This window comes from Strix aluco, chromosome 2 (assembly GCF_031877795.1).
Source record: "Strix aluco isolate bStrAlu1 chromosome 2, bStrAlu1.hap1, whole genome shotgun sequence".
Lineage (NCBI taxonomy): Eukaryota > Metazoa > Chordata > Aves > Strigiformes > Strigidae > Strix > Strix aluco.
In genome coordinates, this window is record NC_133932.1 from 105,787,973 (window position 1) to 105,810,650 (window position 22,678).

Here is a 22,678-nt window from a genome sequence, read left to right on the forward strand (position 1 = left end):
GTTAAGCCTGCCCGGCCAGGGCGGCCGTGACGTCATCCGGTAGCGCCGGAAGTGAGGAGGGGCGGGGCGGGGAGCGGAGTGGGACGGGGCAGAGGGGCCGGGTTGCGCTCCCGAGCCGCGCGCGAGGGCCGCGGTGCGCATGCGCCGGGCGCCGCCATGGCCCGCGAGCTCATCGGCCCCGCGCTGCCGCCCGGCTTCCCGCGCTGCGCCGAGGCGGACCCGGATGAGGACTTCAGCCAGGGTAAGGCGCGAGGGGGGCTGGGGGCTGGGGGCGGCCCCCGTCCCGCCCCGCCCCGCCCCGCCCCGCCCCGCCCCGCCGGGAGGCGCGGACAGGCCCCTGTGGGGCCGGGCCGTGCCCCCGCGCTTCGCCGGTCCGCAGGGGCGCGGCGGGGACCAGCCTCGGGGCGCGGCGGTGCTGAAACCGGCGTAGGGTGGCGGGGCGCGGCCGCTCCGTGGGGGCGGGGAGTCACGTGGCTGCGCCGCGAGTGTTCCACAGCTCGGGCTGCGCCAGTGGGGCGCCTCGGCGGAGCTCAGCTTCACGGGTGTTTTTTGTACTGACTTTTTCGGAGGAAAGGAATCTGATGGGGTGTTACTGATATGAAACGGTCTAAAACATGTTTTTAAAAAAATACTGCGTTGATTTGGTTATGATTTTCCTGCTCAAATCGCATATGCGCTTTTAGGCCTGTGTTCTTTAGGAGCTGTGAGTGTGAAGTTAGCGAGCAGAAAAAGAAGGTGTGGTGGTTAGGTCTTTGGAGCTTGCTTTCCCTTGTCAAACCAAAACACTTCATGAAACTATCGTTTTTCAGTCGGCTTTCCTCGGGGTGCAGACCTGGCTTGTGATCAGGGGGGCTGGGGTGCCTCACCGGCCGGGTTGAGAGCAGTCACAGCAGAAGTGGGGTGTCTTGGAGACTGCCAGGCTGGCTCTTCTGCAGTGCAGTTCAGTTGCCCCCACTTAAATTCTTGCACGTTCTGTGTCAATAATATCTCTGGGAGTAGCAGTTCGAGCGTTAGTACTCCCTGTCTTTAATCCAGGTTCAAGTCACTAGTATATATATTAAGTTTCTGGCAGTGTTTCAGTGAGCATTGGGTTATTCCAAACAAAGCAGCTCCGATTGGGAAGGTTTGCCGTGCTCATCTGTTCTTCTAATTTTTTAATCCAGAAGAGGGAGCAATAGGAAGGGAGAGCAAAGCTGCTGCCTTAGTTGACACCATAGCAACATCAAGCTCCAGGTCCATGGCTTGGCTTTGTACTGAAGCCCAGACTACAGGTTTGCTTGAGATGGTGCAGCCTTTCCTATTCATATCTGTGTTGATGGCTTACTCACTTTCTATCAACGTACTGATATGTGTTGCAAATATCTATATTGTGTATGAATCCACTGAACAAAATAAGTTAACCTTATCATTAGGCTGTGGTTTCATGATACCAAGTGTTTTGGCAGTATCTAGTCTAGGTTATCCAGCCTAGTTTGTCTACTCTTTGGTCCACTGTACATCAGCTTTATCGTAGTACAGTTACACTGGCAGATCTGCTTGGGGATTTCTGTGTGAACTGGATGAAGGAATTCATTTGCTTTTAAAAAAAAAAAAGCAACCATGAAACCCACCAAAAAAGAACAACTGGGGGGTTGTTTATTTGTTTTTATAACTTCTATAAACTTTTCCTGACTTATAACAGCTTGGCACAACAACTGAGTGTACCTGCTCAACACATGAGGCATACTGCTGCGGTGCAGAGGAGGAAGAGAGAGCAAGTACTTTGACGTAACACACTTTGTTGTACAGAAGTACAGCTCCAGCTGGAGCCCTGTGCCTGGAGGTTCTGAGTGCCAAAATGGTGTAGTGGGGCTGCCACAGGCGTCTTCTGCGCTGTAACACTTGTTGGGTCTTGAGACAGAATGGCCCTAGAAGTTGTTCTGTAACTATTTCCTCGTGTATTCTATAGCTATTTCAAGAGATACTTCACCTTTTAAAGCTGAATGGCTTTTTCAGTAGGTTTTCTTTCCTTCAGATCTCACTGATATTTGAGCTGCTCTTTGCTTTTCTTTAAGAACGCTTGGTTTTTTTATTCTACTTTAATAGTTTCTGCCTCCCAACAGCAACGAAGTAGGACTTTGAGGAGCCATTCTGAGAACTCTGTCAAAAAGGTTTAATTCAGAACTATAATATAAAAGAATAGAATAGACTGTTTCAGTTGGAAGGGACCTACGATGATCATCTGGTCCAACTGCTTGACCAGTTCAGGGCTGACCAAAAGTTAAAGCATGTTGTTAAGGGCATTGTCCAAATCCCTCTTAAACACAGACAGGCTTGGGGCATCGGCCACTTCTCTAGGAAGCTGTTCCAGTGTTTGATCACCCTCTCAGTAAAAAAATGCTTCCTAATGTCCAGTCTAAGCCTCTCCTGGCACAGCTTTGAACCATTCCCACACGTTCTATCACTGGATCCCAGGCAGAAGAGGTCAGCACCTCCCTCTCCACTTCCCCTCCTCAGGAAGCTGCAGAGAGCAATGAGGTCACCCCTCAGCCTTCTTTTCTCCAAAGTAGACAAGCCCAAAGTCCTTAGCCACTCCTCACAGGACATTCCTTCCAGCCCTTTCACCAGCTTTGTTGCTCTCGTCTGGATGCATTTGAGTACCTTCATGTCCTTCTTAAATTGTGGGGCTCAGAACTGCACACAGTACTCAAGGTGAGGCCGCACCAACACTGAATACAGCAGGATAATCACCTCTTTTGACCGCCTGGTCATGCTGTGTTGGATGCACCCCAGGGTGCAGTTTGCCCTCTTGGCTGCCAGATAAGCATTTGTCTTCAGTCTGCGATATGACACTGCCGTGCTAGATGTAGTGAACAAAATAAATGTCTGCTGATCCATTCTTAAATCTGCATTTCTTTCATCTTTATATGGATAACATGGAATCATAGAATGGTTTGGGTTGGAAGGGACCTTTAAAGATCATCTAGTTCCAACCCCTGACATAACAGCTCTGTTAATGGTTGTAACTTAGAGCATGCAAATTTTTGCCTTTTTTTTTTAAATGAATTATAACTGAAGATGTAGTAATTGTATCCTGTGTAATCACATTGATGTTAACATGGTGTTTTGCACTGTGAGACATGAGCAGGGTTAAAAGCTCATTTGTTCATTTCCTTGTTTATCCCTGACTCGGAAGATAAGGGAATAACCAAGGTAAAGTGCCAGTTGCTGCTCTGACGGTAGGTCAGCACAGGAGCAGATGAAATGGACTTTGCCAGGACCAGGATGGGAGCAACTGGTGGTTGGACAGACTCAGAAGCTCATCCCTAGTAAATCCATTACCTTTCCTTCTTCAGCTTGTCACTGTCCAACCCATGGGACACAGTCATCTCCTGATTCTTTATCTCATGATGATCCTCCAGAGCTGGCCTAAATGTGCTTCTGCTGGAAGAATCATACTTCCTTTGACCCATTTGTCCCTACCTCTGTGCTGTTGTTGTACCAGCAGGAAAGAAATGCTAGGGAATGGCTAAAAATAACCAGAGATGCAGAAGGGGGGTTTATCTATTTCGGCATTGAGGCCGCATTTGTTAAAGTGCAGATGCGTTGATGTGATGTGTCAGAGTTGATCTTTCACTGCTGCTGAAGGTGAAAGGCCCTACTCCTGTCTGTCCTTGAGGGGTTCCCAGTGCCTGTCTGACGGCATGGTAGATTGCTTAGAATCGCCAAATACAATGGAAAATAACCTAGCAAAGCCAAATCAAAACGTAGTTTTTAATTTGGTTTCTGAATTGAAATTACTTCATTTTCAGGTGGATAGTCACCAGAACCAGCTCAGTGGAGAGGGCAAGTCAGAGCAACAATAGTAGAATGGCCACTTCTAACAGCTGTGAACCATTCCCTTCAGTCTGACTTGAGACGTATCCTTGGCTCTGTTTCTCTCCTCTCCATCCCAAAAATTTTCTTCTCACACTCTCTTACCCCACGGTCCTGCTCTGAATTGTTCTGAGTTCCGGTTACTTCCTCGCTTTCCTGTTACTCTACCACTGCTACAACCATTTCTCTCCCCTCACCTCATTGGTTTTAGTTTCCTGAGATTCTGAGCTCTCCTCCATTCCTCCTTTGATCTGTATCTGTCCACTTTTTGGTGGCTTTCAGGGAATTTAATTCACAGACTTCCCATTAGATCTTGCCCTCCCTCCTTACTGTTTCCTTTCTTTGCTCTCAGCATCAATTCCCATTCCTTCCTCTCTACTCATTCCTGCAGCTCCCCACCCCAACCTGATGCATAGCTGTATCCTCACCTGTGCTGATTATCAGTCTCAGTCAGTACCACGACCGTATTAATTTTTAATCCCCATTCTCCCAAGTCTTGTTCTCCTCCACTTCTTTCACCATGTCCAATGACTTTTCCTTCCCCAGGCTTTAAATGCCATTTTCCCTTCATGAACCAGTCTCTGTCTCTATTTTATTTCTGGTTGTCCTGCTTAGGCTGCAATTCCACGAACAAACAGTTCTTTCAGGGGAGTGCTGGGTTTTACAGCATTATTTTTATGCCTCCTAAGTTCCCTGATCCAGTTCATTGCATAGCCCACGCAAACAGTTGTGCTGGCATAATGGAGAGGAATTGGGATAGAAAGCAAATCATGTAAGTTAGCCCTGATGTTGAACAACGTATCAGTGGGACCACTCTCCTTCCTTAAATAGTTTTGATTTTACTAGTTCTTTCCAGCTCACAAAGCTGCTCTCAATTTCTCTCTTCCTCTGCTGTATCAGATTAATCAAATTGCATCTCAGTTTACTCCTTTCACTCGAAGTCCTGTCTCTTACTTATCTGCATTCAGAGCTTCATGGTATCAGGGCACCAGCTGGCTGGAGAAAACTGTTGTGCAGGTTTTGTCTGGTTTTTAAGTGCTTTTTACCCAGTGATGTTTCTCATACCGAAATGGGAGACTTCTTGATAGCAGTCTTTTAGTCCTATGTATCATTCATCTGTTGTGATGTTGTGTGGGGTTTTTTTTTCTTAGTGTTGAAATGGATTTGTATGTCCTGGTTAAAGTCTTTCCCATTAAAACAGAAAACAAAATAAGTGGCGGATCTGTCTGGATGCTTTGTAACGAGTAGACTGTCCTTGCTCTGTGTCTTGTGCTATAGATGAGTAAAAGCATTATGAAGCTCACTTGAAGGACTCAGTTTCTACATAGCCTTTGTCAGCTAACAATGGACCATAATCTGTATCAGGTTTTATTTTACACCATCAAAAAGTCATAGTTATTTAACTGGAGATGTAATTTCCTGGTCCCCTTCATTTATGTGGTTTTATTGCACCTCATCTTTTCATCTAACCTTTGGCTATTCATAAAGCTAACAATGTTCCCCACCAAAACATCTTTCTGTCCTGTCATTCTTGGACTCAGTGCTTGAAATATTAAAAGGAGGAACAGTGTCTGTGTTTTAGGATGCTAAATCATCAGTAGGATCAGATCTCCATTATATCAGATGGCTATTCGTGCTGTGTGTGTAAATGGTGCTGGCCCTGCATGCGCTGCCCTGGATCTGGGAAGGGCTCTTCTCCTGCAACTGTTGCTGGTCTTTGCTTATTCCAGCTGGCTCTGTGTTGATTGAGCCTGTGAGGGTATCTGTGTTAAGTATCTCGCTTGGGGGCCGTTTGCTGTCAGGTCAGTGGCTAAGCTGCTTCTGGACCCAGTGTACATGGTACTATGTCCAAATAAGTCTATGAAGAACTGTGCCTGCTAGTGGGGACAGTGCCAGAAACAGCTGAGGCCTGTAAGCAGTGTTAGCGTCTGAATTTTTTCTTTGCTGGGGTACCCCCCGCTTCCTCATTACTCCAGAGGGTGAAAGGTTGACTGGAGCATGAGATCTCCATCCACTGCTCTGGCCTTCTGACAGCAACAATTCTTTGAAATTTGAATGCCTAATTCATCCATTTTTCAGCAGAGTGCTTAAGTCTGTACCTGCTGTTCATGCTTAGCTGAACTGGGAATAATCTTAATTGTTAAACCATTCCTAAAACAGGCTGGCAATTAAATTCCACGAATCTATGGTCTCCCATTCTGTGTATGTACAAATAATGTGATTCTTCGCTAGAAAGCTTCAAATGCTTTATTAAGGTGGTGATTTATTTTAAATATGCCAGTTTATAGCATGTGCATTGTAAACCAGTTGTTAGATAATACAGCGCTTTCTAATCCTGTTCCAGGAGACACTCATGTAGTAACAGATTAGTGATGTACTAATTTAATTCAGGAGGGGTTGTTCATTGAAATATGATGCTGAAAAAAATAACTTCTAGAAGTTTTTTTAGATATCTTCTCTAAATGCTAGTCAGAGCAATGTTTGAATAAACTTAATTCTAGGTAGATACGTGTTTTGGGAATAGCAAGATAGAGCATGCTCATTTGAAATGTTTAATAAGTATCCCAAATAACTCTGAATGTTCAGTTGCAGGACCAGCACTGCCCCCAGGCTATAAAAGCAGCTGTAGCTCAGAAACTCCTGACAGTGATGACGACTCGGAATCTCTTCCTCTACCCAGAGATGCAAACAGCGATTCTGAAGAGGAGGCAGAAGGAGGTCCAGCACCCAAGTAAGTCTGTGCTTCAGTTATTTGTATATTTACATCGTATTGCAAATGAAATGTGTCTGCATAAATTATGAGGAAGGGACAGTATTTCATATAAATAAAAAAATAAACCCTGTACCTGCGTAAAACTCGATGATGTTCTGCATGTTGTTTGCGGTCAAGAATGTTCAGCTGACCTGTTTGACACCCTACAGTGGAATTAAGTTATTTAGGGCAGTCAATTCTCTGTATTTACATGTTTTATTTTAGTTCTGCAATTAAAATAATAAAATCTTTAATGTTTTGCTTGTTTATACTGAGGACAGACACCACCTATCATGTATGTAAGTGTTTGGTACTTGAGTTTTGCCCTGTTTCTGGTATACTACCTCTCATTGAGAAGTCATAAGAACTATTATGGGCATGAATTTATGCATTCAATTAAGTCAACTCTAATAAAAAAAAAATTGTTTAGCAAATAACAGGAGTCTGCACATACTTTCATTTGGTGAGACTGATTACTCACAATTGCTCTGTTAAGAACTTGTGTGTTTGTGCTAGGCCTTGTATAAGGGACTTGGAAGGGCATTATATCATCTTAATGAGTGTTAGAGTAATTATTACTCTCTTTTTTTCCTTGTCTTATTGAACGGTTTTTCAGTTAATTAGAATTTAACTGGGAAAAATACTAGTCAAAATGCAGACAGTGTATAAAAATGGAGAACGTGTGCTGAATTTAAAGTCACTTTGTGACTAGAAACTGGTATTTCAACATTATACTACTCTTCTTTCTACAGCAAAAGCATCCTTAATGTTTTTTTAAATGTCAGAGCATTTTTGGAGTGAAGCTTATGCTCCCAATTTTTTAATTGCTTCAAATTATTTTGGATCCTTTTGCACTGTTTCCTTGGTAACAGCAGGATATTTAGTACATAAAACTGTCTGAAATAATTTTATAGGGTTTTTTTTTCCCTTTTTAAAATGTAGATAATTGCTATACATGTCAAGGTAATTATTAAGTGAAATCTTTGTATTTGCAGAAAGCTGAAAAGAATTCATGAAGATGATGATGATGATGGCTTTTTTGGGCCTGCTCTTCCTCCTGGATTTAAAAAACAGGATGATTCTCCAGAGAGGTAATTAAAATGGAATTACATTCAGACTCTTTTCCTTAAAACACAATTATTTTAGATAAAATATTTTGTGTCACTATTACAGAACACTTCAGTTGTGCACTTCAGATTCATATGATTAGAATTGCTTCCTCCACATTCTGGAACAGCAACAGCATTCCCTTGAAACAGAACACATGGCCCTCCTAGTCCTGATTGGAAGGTTGGAGAGAAAAAGGAAAAATGTGAATTGTCTGATCTGTATTTTAATGTCGAATTCTTCCTTTTCTTATGATAGATCTCAGAGCGCAGAAAAAACAAATTACAGATTCAAGGACCCATAGTTCTGTAGTTCATTCTGGGCTGCGAGGGAGTAGGACAGTTAGCTTTTCTGTGTTACAATACAATGCAGATTGTTGGATTTGTCGTTTGCTAATGCACCAAGGATTATTGTTTATGTGTCTCCAGGTGGAAAACTAATCTGAACAGTATAGGTTTCTAGAAAGCAAGCTGTCATGGCTAAGCAAATAAGCGTTATTTATAGCCTCTATCAGGAAACTTTCCATTTGATTGCATGCAATTATAAAATATGGATTTTCTATGCAGAACTTAACCATGGCTCACAGCCTTCTAGTCTTTATATCAATCTGGGTACTTCCTTCTATAATTTGAAATGATAACCCATAGTGAAATTGGTACTTCCAGGGGGATGCTTATTGATGAAAGGTACGAGAGAGTCCCCTGATCACTATTACCTTCCTCAGAGCCATAGGGAGCTGGTAGATAAATTAAATCAATATGCACCTGTCAGGTATGAGTTCTTAATTCTAGGAAAGTGACTCAATTTGTTGTCAAGCTATATGTGTAGTATACCATCTCAAAGGAGATTTCAAAGTTGACATTTTTTTTTGTTTGGGTAAATTTTTATGATGCTTGGCAGCAGTTAGAAATACAAGAATTTATGTAACTAAGGTTATTTGGAAATATCCTCTTCGTATCTGTTTGGTTACACTTTGCTGTGATCAACAAACTCATTTGTAATTGTGGGTATCATGATCAGTGGGCTCGTTTGGTGCTTTGATGGTCCCAAGAGTAACTAGCATTTTTTTAGCTTGTGTTTCATGTGCCCAATGTGTTATTTAAGCTTTAAAATTTAGAAAGTCACTAAAAAGAATGTGATCTCTAATAAAGCAAATAAATGGTTGTAGCTTTTAATATCAGCAGAGGTAGTCTTCTTGCTTTCTTGATTTTTGGCATGAATATTCCTGTGGTAAAATGTTATATCAAAGTGTGCAAAAGAAAAGAGGAAGAAGAGAGGCAACTTGTAGTTTGAAGGTTAGAGAGATGAGCAGTAACACAGCTGGTCACCCATCATATAATCTTAGTCTTTTGTATGTTCACCCAACTTTTATTTCTGCTTAGCAGTTTATTTCCAAAATGCTAGATAATTTCCATTTACATTCAGAGGGCAAAAGTCTGCTCTGTGTCTCTGAGTATGAGATTAAAGCAGTAAAAGGCACTTGCTAGTTTTGTTGAGGGTTTTTTTGTCCTAGCTCACCATACAACTGCTCCTAGCACGTACTGAGAAGGCAGATTGAGCAGAGCTGTTTTGCACCCAGGCTGGTTTTCTGAATAGGTGGGAAAGGTGTGATGTGTGGGAAGATCCTTGTCTATCTTCCACCCCCCATACACCTGGCAGTCTAGTTGTGCTGACACACTGAGGCGTACACGCTGTGCAGGGTGTAGACACAATGCTGTTAAATGTCTCCCCGCTGCATTGCCCCTAGTGTTGAGCAGATTGCCAGCTGATGATCTAGCCATGAATAATTGAAACAAATTTTTGTTTGTTTCAATGTATGGACATACTGTTTATAAGCTCTGTGTGACATACTCGTTCTTTTAGAAAAGCTTTTGTTCTGTTGCATCTTTTCCAGACTTGTCAAAGCAACTTATTCATGATTTGGAGCAGCTCATGTGGCAATTTGCAGCTTGTTAAAATTTGTTTGAATCATTCCAGCATAAAATCTATATATGAACAGATTTCCTTCAACTTTGGAAAGGATATTGCTGGTTATCAGTGTTAGACAGAGTTGTAGCACTCGTAAATATTCCTGAAATATTCATACCTCAAGGTAAAGAGCAAAGGTTATCATAAAAAATTTTATGTTATACATCAGAAGAATGCTGAAATACCCATCTTGAAACATGCATTAGCAAGGACTCTGAGTCCAACAACAGGAAAGCATTCTTTGCCATATATGAAATTCAGTATTCCTTAAATGAAAGCTTAATTCATGATAAGTTTGGGGTGTTTTTTTGAATGTGTATAGGTAGGTACCAAAGTTGCCAACTAATAGAGCTTTATTTAGATTCACTTCACCTGTTCAGAGAGCCTTTGGACATCCAGGAAACTGTCAAGAATCATGTCAGTTGTGTGCTGCCGAGGAAAGACCCGAGCAACAGGGTTATTCACGTGGGAAAAAAAAAACCAACATAGAAATGGAAAGCGTGGGAGGGATGAATATGGGAACCATTTTTCTATTCCTTGGAAGAGCCTTTGAGCAGTTACAGAAACAACGCAGAGATTTTAAGATCTGCTCTTTTTCACAAGTTGCACAGATACAGCCCACAACGTAGACGTTCTTATGTATTTTTGTAGAAAGCTTTTTTATAGTATGGCTTAGCTGTCTCTCCATGCAAAATAAAGGTACTTGTATACTGAAATAAAACATTATTTTGGCCATATCTGTATAGGTTTAAATTCAATCTCTTTATATTGGGAATTTAAAATACGGTCTTAACAAGAAAGCAGTCAGAAGGGAACAGAGGAAAATAAAAGCTGCTTATTTTTTGCAGCAGCTAGGTGGGGGTGGAACTTCAAATTTAACCCAGACCTCTTGCCTGTGTTTGAAACCTCACTAGTACCCTTGTCCTGGTCTGAGCTCACATTTCTCGCTTGACTGTCTATCTGTGGTTGGCTTTCTGGCAGGACTTTCTGCTTTTTATTTCCCCTCTTCAAATCCTGCAATAATACCACTGCAGTGGGGCTGTACTGATTAGATTATGTGGGATTTAGTAGAAGACCATAATTAGCATAATTCAATTCATGTTGTGTTACGTTTGATTGCCCTAAAGCTCAGAAACTGAAGATCATAATAAACAAAGTCGCGGCTGATATGTTGTGAGGATACTGTCACTTGGATATTTCTTCAGGTGATAATTGTTTGGGGTTTTAGTTAGCTTTTATTAGCTTTAAAAAATATGATGGTGAATTATGAAGAGGAACTCATATTCAAAAGTCTTTTCAGTCCTGCAAGCACAGTTTGTAGTATGCTTTGAACTGTTTTCACCATTGAAAAGAGATTCTCACCTCTCTGTGTTCCTGGAGACAACTGAATTATACTGCTTGCAGAGCTGCTGTGTGAAAACAAATCAGTGAAGTTACCTGGGATCACAAAACTTTTCTTCTCTCATCCCCACACCAAGGGAAAATAAACTTAAAATCAGAACAGTTCACTGTTTATTGAAGGACAGTGGAACTGTGGTGCAAGGCAAGAATGAACAGAATTGGCTTTGTTGCTAGAGAAAGAATAGCGTATATTTGTCCTCCTACCTTTCATTGCTCTTTAATCTGGTGAAGGAAGCTAGGGAAGAAGAAAGTGAATTTCCTTGACTATGTGTTGCAACTTTCCTGGTTTTCTTGCATCCCAACTATCTGCAGAGGTCCTTATGGAAAATGGAGAAACTCTTCTTACTCAGTTATTTCTGTGGTGTGCACATAGAGGGCACACTTGGCATGGGGAGGAAAGAGAATAACACTTCTCATCAGCTTTTTATTTTTATATTAAACTATTACTTTTTTTTTCCTACAGCAAGCAGTCATTTAATGTACAGTCCATCTTGGTTATGCTACTTCCTTTTCTTTTTTTCCCCTCAACTTAAAACTAAGATTTTCTTTTTTTTTTTTTCCTCCCTCAAGGCCCATTATAGGTCCTGCATTACCACCTGGCTTTAGGAAACCTTTGCAGGACACCAGGAATAGCAGATGTTCTATAGGACCGTCTGTTTCATCAGAATTCCGTACCCAGGTTTGTGAAAGCAGAAGCCTTTGTTTTAGTACAAGCTATCTGAAATGCTTAAACAAGTAGGAGCCTGAAAAAGTGTACTAGACATACTTTTCAGCATGACAATTTAATTTTAGACCAAAAAGTGTCTGGCATATTTTTGTCTGAGTCAAATACTGAAGCATAGATAAGCCTTAAAAAAGAAAAAGGCTGGTCTGGTTTGTTGTGATTTTGATGTTAGACAGATGATGCACTCGCTTAACACGAGATCTAGGCATCCAAAACTCCAGTCACAGTAATCCTTCCTGATGTTTTTTCATTCTTTCTTTTGATGTGACGTCCTTCACAACTGAACATCTTGGCAAAGTTCAAATTTTTAAAGACATTAAAGAAATAAGGTAACTTTTTTTTTTTTTGTACTTTTACTCCTTTGCTGACGGGGGAGCAAAATGATCAAATATTTCACATATCTTCACCTCCTTAAAAATGTTTATTAGTGGATGCATTAAATAAGTTTATCCAAAAGAACGCAATCAGGAATAATGCTACAATGTCACTAATTGTTCTTACCAATAGCAAGATGATACCTGTAACTGGGAGTAAGGCAGAGCAGGACAGTGACACTGACATAATTTTTTGGTTCATGTTTTTTGACTGTTCTCATCGGTTAGGTAAAAGCTAAATAGAAGTCCTAGTCTAATCCCTAGCAAAGTAATGCATGTACTACTAAAGAACATTCAGGAATGCGATGTGTGATAAAATACAGCTAGAAATATGGGGAAGATTCAGCTCCCTAAACATGGGTCTCTAGTACCATTCTGAAGTATCTGAATCGTCTGCAGCTGGCTGTCAGACAGGGAGTAGCACCTTTAGAGGAGCCTGCATCCTTCTTGAGCAGCACCTCTTAAGCCAGGCAGGATACCCTAAGACATCAAAAGTGGTGCTGGACACCAGTGTTTAGGCAATTGAATCTCTCTCATGCTGTGAATGAAATATTAATTCCTTGTGAGAATTAACAGTTATTTTGTTTATTTCTAAAACATTTTTACGTTTAACTCCCAGACACTGTGGGACATGCTAGACATGCTAGGAAGGAATGAGGCAAAGGCTGCTCTGGAACTTCACTTTTTTGATAAGTAGTGGTGAAGTGTATCAGTCTCTAGCCTCCAATAGCAAGTGTTGTCATAATCATTCATGATGAATGATTGTGTGACATTTTTAAGGTACTCATTGTATTATAACTCCAAATAACGATTAAGCTATTTATCATGATGACAGATCTCTTGAGGCAGGGATGTCAAAACTGGTTTGCTTATGTATTTTACAAATAAAAAAGTCTCTTTTCCCCTAAATAGATATTCTAGCATCAGCTTTGTTATAGCTATTACAGAACTTACCTTATTTTATTTTTTCTGTCTTCCTAATAATTTTACCTTTTAATATGATGAGTATTTTTTTTAATTTTGTTTTAATTTATTCAATTATTTTGTATTCTAGTACATCTTCAGAGGCATTGTATTGCATGCTGACTCTTCACTTTATATCGATTTCCCCTTCAAACTTCAAGGCAGTATTTTTTAATGTTTGTTTAATTTCATCTGGTTTGAGGCAGGTGGTAATGGAGTGAGTTGAACTTAAGACTAATGAGAAAGGAAATGATATGTGCTTCTTCAATTAAAACTCAGCGTGGAATTTGTCTTTCATCCTTAATTACTTTACAGTACAATTTATTTTGAAAGTCTTACATATTTGCATTTTTTGTTTGTCTGTACACAGAGAGAGGGAAGTGTTTTACTACCATGGTTTCTCAAGATGGTTATTCCTCTTCCCCACCAGCTCATTTAAAAAAGTAGAGCGAGAGAGAATGCAGTCACCCCATTCTCTAAAAGTTGAGCAATATTGCAGTGGTAGATAACTAGTGAAAGCTTGACTATGTAACTGGTTTTGAGAAAAATGATGAGAGAAATTGACATTACCACCTTGCATTGATGGTGATTATGAATGACCAGCTATTTCTCACCCTCTTTGGTCATTCAAATCCATTTCATGCAACTGGTCATACAGCCATTAAATTTGCTAAGCCTCTCCTTGCACCTTGTGGTCCACAGCCATATGTAGCTGTGTCATTACCTGAAGCTTGCCTTCACCGCTGTTCATACCTTTGATTCCTAAAGGCAGACGGGGCCAGTGGGCTTGGCTAGTTTGGAGCAGTGTCATTAAAGCACACCAATTTCTGTAGCAAATGGCCCACATAGGAGTGAAGTGGCTTATTTCACACCTGCTGTCTTCCTTAGCCCAAATCCCTCTACAGCCAGCTATGAGCAACCTGATGTATTAGGCTTGAACTCAGAGTAGCAGGGTACCTTTCCTGCTCTCCTCCTCCCTTTCACTCATCCTCCATTCCCCGTGCTCCCATTAGGTGACTCTTCTAGTGAGGTTCTGTACTGCATTCTTGTATACTCCACTCACTGGGTCACCTCTGCCTCGGGCACCTTATTTTACCTAGAATGCTCCTGATACTGTTTTCCACTACTTATTGCTCTTGAGTCCTTAAGTGCTGATGGTGTCATGTCTTGGTTCTATGATGTCCACCTGGTAACCAAAGTTTGGCATGACAGAACCAAACCACCCCCCGCCCCACCTTCTTCATCCTTCATTTGAAACTTCTTTGTCACCACCTTGTATTCTCAAGTAATGCTTTGTGCTTCCTGAGTATACAGCCTTGTCATCATCCTACTCCCATGGCTTTATCACCTGCATTCAGGCTGTAGCTAAATCTTTTCACTTTCATAGACAATGGGCACCTTAGCTTTGCTTCCAGCACGCTGTGGCATCACCATTTTCTGTCTAGTTCTGCCTCCATCCGCATTTGTACTGCTCTGACTTGGAGGGACCTGTGAGCTTTCTGTAAAACCCCTGGCATCCACAAAGATTCTTACTAACATCTAGTCCCTTTTGAACCTAGTTTTTTGAGCTGTTCTCCAAGTGCTTAGAATGCAATGTCCAAAGGGATCAAAGAAGCGAATGACGGAACCAAAAGGTTAGACTGGCAGATACTGTACACCCAGGAGTGTAGTACCATGCATGCCACTGTACCCTAGCTTGCAAGTTAATTTTTCTAGCATCCTTACAGAATTTCAGCTCAAGACAGTTCTTGCAGTATGAAATTGTGATCTTTAATATGGAGATGCATCCAGATGTTGCTAGTGATGGTAAAGCCCAAATATCAAACATGTATGTTTGTGTGTTTTAAATTTACCTATAGCCACAGAGGCCACGTGGCTGCATGTAGAGCAATGTAAAGTAGCAGGACTTTGTGTATTGCCACTGTGTTTACCAGCAATTTTGTCTCAGACAAGATACGGTGCTTTTGGAAAGACGGAGACTAAGTATCCATGCTAAAGTGCCAGAACAGGTCTAAATCTGGAGTTTTAATCCAAGTTTTTGTTGTCTGACTGGCAGATGCATTGCATTATGTTTATATGCTCTTCTAGACAAAATCATTCTAATCCTATGAAGCTAAAGTGTTTCTTGATAGTCTTAGCACTATGGTTGAGAGAAATGTTTATTTTTGGAAGGTAACAGATAGTAGTGAGGAAGAAGACGATCTTATAGGCCCAATGCCTGCAAAAGGACCAGTGGAGTCTGATGTGACTAAAGAATTTGAACGCAGAGCTCAGAGAATGAAGGAAAAACTTAATTCAGCAGACAGCGTAAGTTGGATTTCTTAATTTCTAATATTTTGGTGCTGGATTGCATTTGTGTTTTTCTTTGCCTATTTCTGTGTTAACCCATTTGCAGTTCTGCTTGGGATGCTAAGTGTTTGCAATTGTTAAGACAAAGAAAAATCCATGATTTCTGCTGGAAGCTAAGAGATTCAGACAGCAATTGTTGATTTATGCTTTATTTACTCTGCCCACCCCACCCCCATTTCTTTGTAAAGGATGAACCCAAGCAAGTTACCAGGGAATCGTGGATGACAGAGCTTCCACCTGAATTGAAGAGCTTTGGATTTGGCCCAAGAACATTCAAGAAAAGAGCTGATGACAAACCAGGAGATAGATCTATTTGGACAGATACTCCTGCTGACAGAGAGAGAAAAGCCAAAGTGAGCATTTCTTCATTCATATATACCTGCAGGCAGTATTTATGTTGTTGATATTCTGTGAAAACAAAGTAAAGATATCCTGAGCTGTTAAATGAAATTTTTTTTCCAGATTTTTCTTTGTTATCAAAAGTTATTAATTCAGGCTTCAAGGTAAAGGCAAGGAAATGACAATTTTAAGTAACATTGATATTAATTTTTTCCCTCTCCCTTCTGCATAGTCAGGTACTCAATATCAGCTCATTGAATTTCCAATTACAGTGTGTCCAATTCCTTCTTTTATCAAGCTGAGAAAAAAATGTCTGGTGGCCTCTATCATGGCCTCTACCCTTCAGATTTAATTAAAGTAAATATAGATTTCCTTGCTTTTTGCTTCAGACATTCTGATTACTGTAGCGTGTGATTTGTTTCTACTCATCAGGAAAGAGAAGAGGCAAAAAAGTCAACCAGTAAGGATAATGAAGAGATTGTATTATCTGGGAGAGACAAGAGACTTGTTGAGCAGGTGACTTCATACAATGTAAGTGTAATAGCAACAGAATTCCTCTTCCTGCATTTCCTTTAATTCTTCACTTCTTTTCTTCTGGTTCTCATTTCTAGAGCTGCTGGTTTCCATGGTGATGCCATTACAGTCTTCGCTTTTAGTGCCCAAACCTGCTGCTGTTTAAGTCATTAGAACGTTTGCCATTGACTTCAACAAGAGCAGAATTGGGTCCTCCAACTGCTGCTGAAAACAGTGGGACAGAGTTGGGGTTTGTGCATATTGTCTCAGTTTTAGGTGGTGTTTTCCTTAAATCATCCTCACATCAAGCCATGGTTGCTGGGAGTAGACAACCTTAATTCAAATATTAGCTTACTTCACTGAATTACCAACGTCCCAAGATTAAAACAGTAGTAAAGGTTTAACTTTTAGGACAAAATATGCATTAACCCAAAAGAAGCTTGATGGGCTAAGCAGATCAATGCATTAATTATACTATGTAGTTAATTACATTAACTGCTCATTACATCAGCATTATGACGTGAAATTTTCCTCACTCTCTGCAGAAGCAGATAATTTTCACAGACAGGTGTTGATTACTAGAAATCTGAATTCCGTGTCAAATTCCCTCTCACTTTTCTGTCTGCCAGCCCTGTCCTCCAGAGTATGTGGACTGTTGCCTGCCTTACAGCTGTTCGTTCCAGTTTTTCCCTGATTTATGGTCTGAAGTCTTATGGAAGGCAGTCTGGTCTCTTGAGAGTATAATTAACTTGAGAATTGCAGCCTTGGCTTATATTACATGATTGAAGTTTATCTGGCACTTTTAATAATTTATTTGTAGTTCATTAAATCACATGTCCCTCTTGACTTAGAGGCTTGCAAATTCAGAGCTATTAGCATACTGTCTTAAATTTCTTCTGTATTGTCTGTTTTTACTATCATTATGAATATAGTAGAATAATTTTCATGTACCATTGCCAGAATAATACATATATAGGCCTTTTAGTGTTTCTAAGGTTAATGGAGTTCTCTCAAAAAAAATTGAAGGCGGCATCTTGTTTAAGAACAATGTTTCTTGGGTTGTTTTGTTGTCTGATTTGGTTTTTAGATCAGCTCTTTTCTGATTTTTCAGGTGGGTTTTTTTTCTTTTAAAGTTTTTTCCTCTATTTTTTCTTATTTCTTTCTCACTGAACTTTATCAAGTATACTTTCATAGAACAGGAGCTTTAATTCTTAAAATAGTTTCTTACAGTTAATTCTTTCAGCGCTGATGCTGTATACGTTCTCTGGTGCAATTCTGTCAACGCTGACACAGTTACACCATGAATAAGTATTGTCTATTTTCTGTTTTCCATGAGAATAATTTCTTATGTCATGTATGAATTATTACTTGTGTGTTTGAAGTAAGTGTTTGCACAGGGTGTGAAGGAAAATGAACCTTTGGAATAAAGATCTCCTGTTCCTAGACATGAGAAAACAGAGCTGCTCATCTTTTGCTCTTTCTGATGAAAGAATTGGTTTGGACTGATCTTTTGGTAGTTTGTAATGATTTGAGAGTCTGAGAAATTGACTACTTAGGGATACACAAATACGCTTTACCTGAGTAATGGAGGGGCCGTGTAGTCTTGTGAGAATTAATCCTGCTCCTGAGTGAAATCAGCAAAGGTGTTATGTTCTATTTGGGCTGGATCATGCTCTTTAATAAACACAACTAAAGCCCTTGACTTGGCAAAACCCGTGCCTTTATCCTGTGGGCTTGCGACAGATGATTCAAATACTGAAAAGTTAGGAGCCCACATTAGAACCACAGTAGTGTGTGAGAGTGAGATCGAAAGAGTATCTAGCTTGTTCCTGCCCCCAGCAGTGACCAAATCCAGATGCTTAGGGGGAAGTGTGTAAGAAACTGGGCCTGTACTTTGAGGTATCTCTCGTGATGTGTTTTCTTCATTTGTCTCTGCTAATAATGGCAGAGCAACTTTTATATTTCTTTTGCATTATTTTTATTATTTTCTCCACTGTCAGCAGAGATTCAACATTATGGGTATCTTTAACGTCAGTGAATTATTAGTATTTTGTTAAGCGTAGATAAGATTACACAAGCTTTCTGCTCTTTGTATGCTAAATTTATCGTTCTGTTTTCCAGGCACTAAGCTGTCTTCTTTTTCTGGAATTTTTAGCCTTCCTAACTTCAATCTTTCCATTTGGATTTTCTGTACGTTGTTGGTATTTTGTAATACTTTATTTCCTCTTCTTTCTTCTCCTTTTTCCAGGAGTCAAAGAGGTCAGAATCTCTCATGGACATACATCAGAAAAAGCTAAAGAGCAAAGTGTCCGAAGAAAAGAACAAACCTCAAGAAAGAAGGCCATTTGACCGAGATCAGGATCTCAAAATCAATCGATTTGACGAAGCACAGAAGAAAGCTCTTATAAGAAAATCCAGAGATCTAAATAGTAAATTTGAGCACAGTAAAGGCAATATGTTTTTATAACATAAAAGCATGAAGTTTTTTTGAGGTGAAGTCAATTAAACTTTGAATACTTAATTTTGTAAGTATTTTTCTGTAAATATTTGTATGCAAAATAAATATCCTGATCTTTAACTGCCTTTCCTTGTCTGTAAATACTCTGTTAGGGAGGATCATGTGTACTAAAATTAAACTGGTAAAGTCCTGGTATAAAAAAAATAATGTAAATTTGCTACTTTAAAACATTGATTTTTTTTTTTTTTACTATAAAAATAATTACTTAAAATAGGTATTATTTTAAGGAGCTCTAGATTTGGTCTTGCAATGGAGTTGGCAGTTTCCCCTTTTCTCCTGCCATGCTTAAGCTATTCTTGCTGAGCCTGACCTGAAGGCCATGGAAAAATCCCCTTCAGGCTTGTGGGCAGGACATTGCTTGACTGGAGTTCCTGCTGGGGAGTATAAACTCAAATGGTAGCTTTTATGTCTGCCCGGTGCTTTTATTTCTATGATTCTGTGTCTGTACATAATTACAGGTTTATATGTATGCAGTATAATTTCTGTACTACAGCAGGAAGAGCTAATAGTAGCAGAAGTAGTAAAACCTTAAGATTTGCAGATATAATTATAAAATGGTAGCATACAAGACGAGAAAATCTGATTTGAGTTTCAATTTGTAAGGCTTATCATCAGAAAATCATCTTTTTAAAGCAAATACAATGTGAAAATCAAGCCAAAATAAAGCTTGTTTTGTCAGTTAATTTGCAAAGCAGAACAGCTCTTTGGTATCAAAAAGGAAATAAGTCTACATTTTAAAAAATCTGCATCCATGCTTAGAGTTCTTTAGCTCTTCTATGTGTGTGCGGAGCAGCTGCAGGGAGAGTTGTATTACTTATTTAAAATGAGACTTGTACTTTCATCCTTTTTCTCTCAAGTAATGTTTAGGATCCTTTTTGAGAAGCTACTGAAAGTATCTATATATGAAAATAATTTTATATATGAGATGCTGGCAACTTGTCTGGAAGTGTGACACATCTTGCATATTAAATACCATGGGGTTCAATAATTTGAAAAAAGGCTGTGACAGACAGTGTCTGGGTTGGTCCATGTTAACGGAGCAGTCCCCCAACAAGCCCCAGAAATGAATGGCTAAGAACTTGGTCTTATTTTATTGCATGAGCACATGAGCCCAAGGCACAGCCTCCATGTGCTGAGAAGTCTTGGAGAATTTTCAATGTCACAAATGAATGCTTCTGTACAATATATTTAGATACTGCACTGTTTTTTGTTAGACAATTTATTTTGCTATCTGAAAAATCTACCTTGAGGAGGAAGAGGGACTGGTTTTGTATTATGTTTGGTTTTTCTTTAATCAGTTTTGAGTCTTCTCATTTTGAGGCAAGAGGAGCATTTAAATAAGGGTTGTTTATTTTTCCTCCCTGAAACAGACTTCTCTTAGTGCCTTGTGCTTTTTTGCTTCAGCAAGCAAAGCCTCACTAGATTTCTACATTCTGAGTTGTCTCTTTCCCCTTTTGGGATAGCTCCTCTGCAGCTGGGACTTACATAACATCTCTCTAGCAATTCGTCAGATGTAGATTTCTTAATTGGAAAGGCAGTATTAGGAATGTTTAGGGGTTTTTTAGGCAACTAAAGCACTGACAGGTGAGCATTGCGTGACTAGCTAAATCTTCATGGTTGACGAAAAATGATCCTTATGCCCAGTTTTGGAAATCCTACTGCCTTGGGAAATCAGTTTATTATCAGGTGTTGCCTTGTGCTGAAAGAGCTGAACTCATGAGCACATCGTGCAGTCCTCACTGATTCAGACAAGTCTGTAGCAGGGATGAGGGCTGCTTGTATCAAAATTTTGTTGTTGCTCTGTTCATTTTTGTTCTTTGGTCCCTGCTCCTCCAAACTGAGGACCGGTCATCAGATGTCACAGATGGCCAGATCCTGCCATCCAGCTGTACCCCTGCTGTTTGCTTGCTGCCCTCCCTGGCCCCATCGTGGTCTCCTGCCCTCTCCAAGGCCGTGTTTGAGTGGAGGCTCTGAGGCGTGCTCAAGAGGAGAGCTCTTGTAACGGGAGCGCAGGCAGCTCTTTGTGGTCATGCGGTGGTACTTTACACCTCCATATGTGGTGTGTGCGGTTCTAATTAGTCAAGCCTTGATGTGAGTTGGGAATGTGTTTTCTCTCATCTGCTTAATTTTTTTTTCTGCTCTGAAGCAGCCTCTTGAAGACTCGATGAAATCCGTGTTATGAACTTGAGATAGGGGGAAAGTGGAATTGTTGAGAGTTCAAATTAAGCTTTCATTACTTTGTGTAAATTGAGTGAACTTTTAAATTGCATTAATACACAAACTAATCTCTTACCAATGCCAAACCATTCCCTGGAATAGTCATTAGAACAAGCAGTAACTTAGTAAATTACAAGGTCTGTAAGCTTTTGTGGGAAAAGATGAGCTGTCCTCTACAATTTGGACAAGCTGTAGAGCATTTCTGCAGAAATGTTAATGGATGATTTTTCAGAATCCCATTTGAAAAAACAGAATTTATTTCACAGAAAATCCTCACCATAATTACTATGTAACGTTCCTGGTAACTGGCTCCCGATGCAGATTTAATGGACTCTATTGCTATTCTGCGCAGCCAGCCTGCGTCGCAGCATATTGACTCCAGGCACATCAGGAAACTGTTTTGTAAAAAAATGTCAGGGAGGTTTCCCTGGATGTGAAAAGCCTATCAGCTTAGATTTTAAAGCTCTCGCCTTTGTTTTGTGCTGGCATAGACATCCTTTATTAAAACTGGTGTTAAAAATCTCGGTTCAAGAGCAGTGTCCCCTCCTGAGATGTCAAATAGGTGGGGAATTCATAGTGAAGTCAATAAAAAGAAGGCTTTTGTGGTAGGCATATGATAAATTGGATGTTTAAGGGGAATTTTAAGGAATATATTATTAGCAAAAAATAAAAAAACCCTCTTGAATCTGCTGTTACCAAGGAACAATTAAAAGCAATAAAGACAAGACTTAATGATTTCTTTGTAAGTATCTTCAGGACAAAATACTGAGTTACCATGATGTTGGATCTGGAAAATTTTGTTAGAATATGGTATAGCAATACTGTCACCTGAGGAAAATCTCTGCTCTTCTGATTTAAACACCTATTTATAGAGAGTTATTTTTTGCTTCTGCTGTTGCAGTCAGTGGATGCACTGTGCGCGTTGGCTTTTCTGCATGAAGTGCATTCCCAAATAATCAACAGCAATAGAAATACATTTTATTTAGGGATTTGATGGTGTCATGTTGATAGCACAAAAGCAGCATTGTCGAAATAGCTTTCTTTTCAAAAGAAACATTGAGGTGAAACATTGATATGTTTCTGTTGAGTAGGAAAGGGGGGTTTTCTGCATAAAAGAAGTTTGAAAATGCTCCGGAGGGCTCCAGGAGTCCAGGGCTACTTGTGCTCAGGGACTTGTTTTGTTTCTGAAATGTAAACTTTGTTATTTCTGTCCAGCCAATTATAAATTGTATGTTGATTTAAGAGTAATATAGCATTAAAAATCAGAATCTGTGAAAACTTTCTGTACGTGCATCCTTAACTTCAGCCACCCCACCCGCATACAGTGCATATAGTTTCTAATTGTGTGATTACCTAATTCTCAAATAAAACACGTGCATGTGATTTTCTGTCCTTATGAATTGTGTGCAGCATTTTATATGCGGGGGAAAAAAACAAGGTTACGCGGTGTCTTTTAGCCAACAGCTTTAGGTTTTCCTCAGTGCTCAATAATGCAGAGGGTGTCACTGCAGTCAGTGAGGAAGGCAGGTGCAGGCCCCGGTTGTTGCACACCTGTGAAACGCATCTTCCTGGTGCTTCCAGCTCTGGCAGCTGAATGG

At 40.2% G+C, this 22,678-nt stretch overlaps 1 protein-coding gene across 1 annotated transcript; it reads left to right on the top strand.

Annotated features, from left to right (window-relative positions):
• Positions 1-89: 89 nt before the first annotated feature.
• GPALPP1 (GPALPP motifs containing 1) lies at positions 90-22,362 on the top strand. The gene is made up of 8 exons (XM_074815649.1): positions 90-241; positions 6,442-6,586; positions 7,603-7,698; positions 11,654-11,762; positions 15,317-15,451; positions 15,682-15,846; positions 16,265-16,363; positions 18,594-22,362. The coding sequence occupies exons 1-8, from the start codon at positions 157-159 to the stop codon at positions 18,810-18,812; spliced, it is 1,053 nt and encodes a 350-aa protein (XP_074671750.1). The 5' UTR covers positions 90-156; the 3' UTR covers positions 18,813-22,362.
• Positions 22,363-22,678: the final 316 nt, after the last annotated feature.

Coding starts and splice junctions, on each gene's coding strand:
- GPALPP1 (XM_074815649.1), top strand. CDS start 157: ATGGCCCGCGAGCTCATCGGCCCCGCGCTGCCGCCCGGCTTCCCGCGC. Junction 6,587..7,602: donor GAAGGAGGTCCAGCACCCAA/GTAAGTCTGTGC, acceptor TTGTATTTGCAG/AAAGCTGAAAAGAATTCATG. Junction 15,847..16,264: donor ACAGAGAGAGAAAAGCCAAA/GTGAGCATTTCT, acceptor TCTACTCATCAG/GAAAGAGAAGAGGCAAAAAA.